The 7,416-nt window shown below is 42.3% G+C and overlaps 1 protein-coding gene across 1 annotated transcript in view; it reads left to right on the forward strand.

The window, feature by feature from the left end:
- noc2l (NOC2-like nucleolar associated transcriptional repressor) overlaps window positions 1-4,949 on the forward strand; it is a 31,596-nt gene extending 26,647 nt beyond the window's left edge. Inside the window, exons 18-19 of the mRNA XM_072697248.1 lie at window positions 3,178-3,285; window positions 4,619-4,949. Coding sequence (XP_072553349.1) covers window positions 3,178-3,285; window positions 4,619-4,749 — 239 coding nt within the window. The 3' untranslated portion in view covers window positions 4,750-4,949. The remainder of the gene's footprint in view (window positions 1-3,177; window positions 3,286-4,618) is intronic.
- The last annotated feature ends 2,467 nt before the right edge of the window (window positions 4,950-7,416 follow it).

A 7,416-nucleotide genomic window follows, 5' to 3' on the forward strand; every position in this document is an offset into this window, starting at 1 on the left:
ACAGAGCGAAGCTGCAAAAGCATGGAGGCGGAAGAGCGAGGCGAAAGGAGGACGCCGTCAAAGTCCTGAGAGAGGAGGGGATAGAAAAGAGGCGCTATTTCAGGACGCCACGCACATTCATATACTGTCTCAATATTTACATTCTTCCATCGTAAGCCAGGTCAGCACCACTTCTGGCTCTCCACTCGAGGCTCGGCTCGTTTCGCTGCTGTTTATGTTCTTAAAGGTCATTTTGAGCTCAAGCCAGAAGTGCGTGAATGAGTTAGACTTTGGTTTGGGCACGGATATAAGCTCCTTTTACTTACGGAAGAAGCTTGGCCCATTTGATTTTGAGAGGAAGTCTTTTTTTTTTTTTTATTATTTGTTCCACCTACTTTGTTTACCAGAGTGTAACTTAGACAGACCAGTAGGTTTTGAGTTGCATTGTCTTAGGGCCGCAACAACCAGTCCATTCTGTAAGCTATTAATACATCTAGATTTTTTTCTAGGTCTTTTTAGGATGGAAATTATGCTATAAGACAACAATTAAGTATGACTATCTTCAGTAAGCCCTTAAACCTAAACTAGACTTATTTTTGAGATTTAATTTACAGCCTATTAACTGCATTAACATCGGTGGATTATTCAGTGTCCACTCTGAAATTTAGTATCTGCTATAAATTATTCAGTACCTACTGTGAATTATTCAGTATGTAACATCAGTTAATTATTGACTAATACTGCTTTAGTATCCACGAAGGACTATTCAGTACCCGTATGTAATGTGAATTATTCATTATCCACTAATACTTACTCAGTACCCACAGTGAAGTATTATATTCTGTAACTAGTATAAAGCTAATTTGTGGTTTGAGGGTGAAGAGTTGAGGTTTGTGCTCTCAAGGCCGTTTATAGGTTAAGGCTGATTGAATGCAACGTTATTGCTGTACATCGTTAGACAAAGCAAGTCCCATGCAGTGCTTTCAATTCACTAGCTATTTACATCTGTATTAGCCATTCTTGTTCAGTGCTCTACATCTGTATTAGCCATTCTTGTTCAGTGCTCTTCTAATAGTGATCTTGTGTTGTTATCTTTGAGTTCTTTCTCACCTCTTCTTGTCATGGATCAGGTACGCTATTTGGACACCTCTTAATCCATTGTTTCGTCTGAAGTAAAGGGTATAACAAAAAAAGTTTATCCTGCTTTTGTTGAAGTGAACTGTCACTCTACTGTCCAGCGAAAGCTTTCTGCTAGATTTTTGGTGCATTGCTGGGAGGATTTGGTTGCTTTCAGGGACAAGAGCGTTTAAAAGATGTCAGGATGTTGTATGATCACCTCCCCACCTCATCGCAAAAGTACTGTATGGAACACCATCATTACAGACAACATAGTTCCATAGCTCCATGCTGGGGGGCTTTATACCCCTCTAGCCCACACCTGGCATTAGGGCCAATAGGTTCATGTTTATCTGCTCCAGAGAGTCCTATTCTACTGACAATACTTTTCTACAGGGACTAGACAAACTGTGACTATTCAGTTGTCAGCAACTGGTGCAACTTAAATTAGCTGAATGCATTAATTAGGAGGGGTGTCCACAGACATTTGGACATAGTGCAAAACTACCAACCAAGTTGATCAAGAGGATCTCCTTTCTAACCATCTAAGCCCTGTTTGTTTACTCATCTGCTAATGCAGGGAAGTTAGTAATATGACGTTTGACATGATGTAAAGCATTTTCAGTGTTTTGATTGGCTGTTTCAGTCACAACGCTGAGACACTTGTACCTGTTGTGGCTGCGTTTGCAATGACTTTCATGCAGCTAAATTAGCAGCAGATCGTTCTTTTGCTGATACTGAGGTTTACTGAAAACTTTGGCTGATCATCAGAAGGCCACTTGTGTATTTATACCACGGAAATCCTGAACTTTGTTTGCTCTTGAACTTCTGTACCTTTGCTGAACTCATGCAGTCCGCGTGTTGGTCAGCCAGTCGGCTCTGTCTTATTAAGATGCATGGGCGTGCTCATTGAGCGACGCACACGTGGTGCTCAGCCGTGCACTGCTCTCTTCTGGCTGGAGACTGGCGCGCCTTGCCTCGCCTTGTCTCTGTGCTCTCTGGCTCCTGGGTGCTGCTGGGTAATTAGGGGGGAGTGAGCGTCTGGGCTACACTCACCTCCCAGGCAGCGGCTAATCAAATCCCACTTCAAAGCCCAGAAATATTCGCTCGCGCTCGCTCTCTCTTGCTCTTCTCATTTTGTGTGTTTCTTTCGCATGAGAAAAACAGTTGATACTACATGGTGTTGTTTCGGTAATGAAGTAGCAGTGCTGCATGAAGGCTAAAGTGTTAATGTGTTATTTAATTATTAAGATTTTTAGGTGGTTCAATAGAAATAAATAATGGGAAATATATTAAATAAAACCTATTTTCTTGTGTGTGTGGGGGGTTGTGTATAGCAATGTGCCATGTTCGATGTTTACGTGGCCACCTCAGTTAGTAGAAAACTGAAAAACAATCAAATACAAAGTTCACTTTGCTCACAAATTAAGCAATAAAGTGCAATTTTAAATCATTCATTCAGTAAATACTAAACCGTCAGTCTGGCTACAGTTGCAAATGTTAAACTGCTCTGAATCAGGAGAGAGAAGCTGGTTAGCAGTAGCAGGATAACAGTCTCACTGTCTCACTACAGAACAAATCCAAGTCTGGCTAAGTACACTCTCAAGTGACTGCGGTTGAAAAGACAGAAAGCTGATGTTAAATTCTTCCTGTGGTTTTGGAGCTGGAGCCCACGCGCTAATCCACTACCTTTGCTTAGCTAGCTCAGCTACAGATGCACCTAGTATCAGATGGCCCAGTGCAGTGCCCACTACGGTACAGCTCTGCTGGCAAACTGCTAAGCTACAGACACAAGTGTTTTGTCAGTTAAATTTTGCAAAATTAAATGGTTCTGTGTTTGGATAAGCTCGCTAACAGACTAAACACCTCAGCTGTGTTGACCGAGCACAAGGTCGAGTGAATTATTGTACGCAGATTATTGGTAATTGTGTCGCCAATACCAGTAAATAGCAGGTCATCATATCTGCTAAGATCTGCTTGGAGGCCAACTGATGTATCAGTCTAGTCCAAACATCTCAACAGCTTAATGTATTCATTCATGTATTTTTCTGATTTTAACTTATTATGCTCTTTGTTTCACAGATGATGATGATGATGATGAAGGCCTTGAAGACCTCTCAGATGTGAGTGGTGACGACGATGATGACGATGATGAAGAGGACGGTGCTTCGATGGGAGAGGGAGACTCAGGTCAGTGTTTTGATTATTGTTAGTCATACAGTACAACGCTTTGCCTGCATCTTTCCATAGGAAAAGCAGAGCACCTAGCCTAACCGGTAAAGTGAAAATGCCTTTGTTTTGAGAAGTACAGTGTGTGTGTGTGTGTGTGTGTGTGTGCGTGTGCGTGTGCGCGCGCGCGCGCAGCCCTGTGATGGGGAATATAAAGTCCTCCACAGACGAGTGCAATTCCCTGTGGAACCTCTCTCCGTTCAGGCTTGGGGCTTCTGCAGGAACTTTTATACAGTATTAGTGGGAGAAGCCTTTTATTCCTGCCAGGGTTTGAAGCAGCTGCACCTTAAAGCTTCACAGCACCAAAACCAGGAAAAGGCAAAGTCTCCAGTTCAGTGCCGTTCGCCCGTTGTGCTCGTATGCAGTGTGAATAATCAGAGATGTTGATGTTGTGGAGCAAGCGCCTGGCTTAATCAGATTGTATTGCGAGGTCTTAATTTGAGGAAAATGCCTGAGCTTGTCTTTGCTGTAGTGTTAATCAATCCTCGTCTACCATTAGAACATGCTACTAGATGCTATTCATCATTGGTGGATGGTAGATACAAATTGTACTTGGTGACAGATGGGGACACCACTTTTTCTTTCTTGAATACTGATATTGCCACCCTGTGAAATGATCAACATTTCCAAAATATGTGCTGGTTTTAACTAATGCGCAGAAGATGATCATCTAAGAGTAGGATATCATGCAGGAATGAAGGAATTGGCTCCTTTCACACTTAAACCAGGTACTTGTTTTTGAATGGTAATTTACCTCCTGGGCCCAGCATAAACTAAGCTGTTGCTCCTATTTTTCAGATACCAATATTCTATCAGTCCTTTTCCCATGCATGGTACCTACACGACTCTACTTTTTTGCTTTTCTATTTGGTACCTGGCACCTGCAACCAGGTCTTATTTATTATTTATTTTTGTAAGAGCTTGCTTGTGGTTCCAGGAGAGCCAAGTAGGGACTAATACACGTGACGTTTAACCCTTACAGAGCACCAACTGGCCAGATGTCCAGCACAAACTAGCTATTTGTAAAATATTCAAGCAAATCTTTCGAAGCTTTTTAGTTGGCTAGCTATTTTAATGACAACACAAGCCTGTTTTAGTCCTAAAGTCGTATAGAGGCATTATGCTGAAGCAGACGTTAGCTAGCGCTTTTGTTGTGTACATGTTGTTTAGGTGTATGTGCCATGTAGTGGAAAAGCACCATGTCTTTACTATTGAATAAAGCTGTCTCTGTCATCCTTGTTGGCTAGAAACACCCTGTCTAAGGAGTTTCCACACCATTTTGTTTTCTTCACAGATGGCAACGAGGAGAAACCGTCTACTTCGACCAAAAAAGCATCCAAGCAGGTGTCCAATGTAGATCTGCAGGAGCTGGCTGAAGGCGATGACGACATGGTGGAAGATCTGGAGCTTTCTGACCTAGACTGAAGGCCTCACTAAACTAGAAATGCATCCAGTGACTTTGAATTTGTCATGATGCAGAGATGCATCATGTGATTATTAAAAAAATATTGCAAGTGGCTTAATTGCAAGAATTCACTTTCAGAATGATTTTTTTACATGCTTCCTCTGTTAAATCTGTATTATATATTGTCTAAACAATATATTGTGAAATATGTGTAAAATCACTGCGTCTGGCCTCCCATTTTGTGACTGCATCTGTATAAGTCTATTTACTTGGACTTGCTGATGTCTGTATTTTCTAAAGTCAAAATCTAGACGGTGTGTTTGATATGTCAGTGTTGTGGCACTTCTGTGCGCTCCTAATATATCACTTGGTGGATGAGCAGCAGAGGCGCCTTGACTGAGCAGCTCGGCTCTGTATAAACACACTTTTTATTTTTTTAAAGAATTATACAGATGTTATACTTGGCTGCTGGATCCGTCTTCCTTTCATAGAGGACTGTATAAATCCAGCTAGCAGATGACTGAATTCATCTTTAGGTATTATATATATTTTTTTCTCTACTCATTTTCAGTGTTTTGCCTTTGTTTGACAAATTCAGTTCATGGTTATTCAAGCTGTCCCGTTCATCAAGAGCTCGGACAGGTTCAGCAAAAAGTGCAGTAACTGAATCTAAAAGTAAATATTGCAGATGGTGATCCATGTTTTAAATGCAAGTGTCCTCTTTAAAGCATTTGCTACACTATACGTCCAAATGTTTGTGGACACCCCTAATAATGAGTGCATTCAGATAGTTTAAGTTGCACCAATTGCTGATCTAGATGTGCAAATGCATGTGCGCACACAGCCTGTCTAGTCCCTGTAGAAAAGTGAGTCTCTGGAGTAGATGAACATGAACCTACTAGCACCATGTCTAATGTGATGCGCGGGCTAGAGGGGTATAAAGCCTTCCAGCATTGAGCTGTGGAGATGTGTTTTCTGGAATGATGATGCTCCATCCAATACGCTTTGTATGAGTTGGTGTTGGGGCAGATCTCAAACATATGCTCTTATTGTTGAATGCAATCAAATCCTCATAGCTATGCTCCAAACAAAAGCAAGAAAAAGGATTTAAAACCCTGCATTTCAGAAAAAAAATGGCCATGTGTCCCAATACTTTAGTTAATATCAACTTCTCATAAGAACAAAGTGATATCTGTATAATACAGTACTGATACAAAATAGAGTGATCTGTTGGAAGCAACCTGTGGTGTGTTTGCAAGGGTGCTGTTGGTGTGGCCTGGGTCCTCAGGCTGAGGGAGGAGGGAGGAGGGAGGAGGAGGCGGCCCTGGCGGGCTAGGAGCGCCAGTCTGCCAGGTTCTTCTCTGATCCTCTGCCAACCTGCAGCACACAGGTGGGAGAGCACAGGGGGAGAAACACAGACCTGGCTGTTCTCTCGCCAAAATGTCTCCCCTCGTCATTACTTTCACAACTCCTGTTACTCCTTGGCTTTTTTCATGCCACCTTTTGCTGTTATAGAACTACTCCAACTATAGCCTTTACTCCAGGAAACTAGTGATGTTTTGTGCATTCCTCAAATCATACTCATCTATGTATTTGTTCTTAATTCAACCCTAAATTGAACTGTGCAGATCATCAAGAACATATACTTACTTAGCTACTTGCCACCTTTCTTAAAGATGATGTAGGCCTACCTTATATTGCATTAAGATTGGACAGTAATGTGCAATCAACTGTATTTACCTTGGCGTAGTTGCTTAATGAGAGTTGGATCCTGGAACTGTCGTCTCCTCATTCATTCAAAGGAAATCTGTCATAACCAAAACAAAGCTATAAAACATTTACATTTACATTAAAGGCATTTAGCAGACACACTTATCCAGAGCGACTTACAAAAGTGCTTCACTGTTTACTCCGATAATACCCTTAGCTAGTTTGTGTAGACTAGGATCCAAAAGACACCTCTAAGCTTAAATACTACTAAATACAAAAGTCAGTATGGAGACCCCAATACTCTGCACTTCGCCCAAGTATTCTCAGAAGAGGAGGGTCTGCATTTGAAGACAGCGAGCGACTCCACCTGTCAAGTGCTGTTCGGACCCCCAGGGGAAGTTAGTTCCACCACTTCTGTGCCAGGACAGAAAAGAGCCTGGACGCTTGTCCCCCGTGGATCTTAAGGGATGGCGGGTCAAGCCGAGTCGTACTTGAAGCTCGAAGGCCTCTTGGTACTGATCGGCTTTTGACCACTGCCATCAAGTACAGAGGAGCTGGTCCATTCTTGGCTTTGTAGGCCAGCGTCAGGATTTTGAGTCTGATGTGGGCAGCAGCTACAGGAAGCCAGTGAAGACAAAACGCAGCAGAGGAGAGACATGGCTGAAAACGAGCCAATGTCAGAACCCCAAAACCTTGACTCCTTTTATTTACATCTCAAAACTGGTTCATATTCCAGTAGCGAAAGCCTTTGGCAAAGTAAAGCTGTGACACAATCAGACGCAATGTGCATTCAGGCAGAATATGGTGTTTTGATAGCCTACCTCCAACACTGGAGACTCTGGTTAGGGGAACACGCCTTGCTAAGTGAACCAGGCCTTGTTCTCGTGGCTTTTTCCGGTTCTCTAAAAGGGGCGCTCCAACCGGGCACGTAACGAAGCTAAAATACACATTATAGCCTTATATATATATATATATAC

The sequence above is a fragment of the Salminus brasiliensis genome, chromosome 14 (assembly GCF_030463535.1).
Source record: "Salminus brasiliensis chromosome 14, fSalBra1.hap2, whole genome shotgun sequence".
Classification (NCBI taxonomy): domain Eukaryota; kingdom Metazoa; phylum Chordata; class Actinopteri; order Characiformes; family Bryconidae; genus Salminus; species Salminus brasiliensis.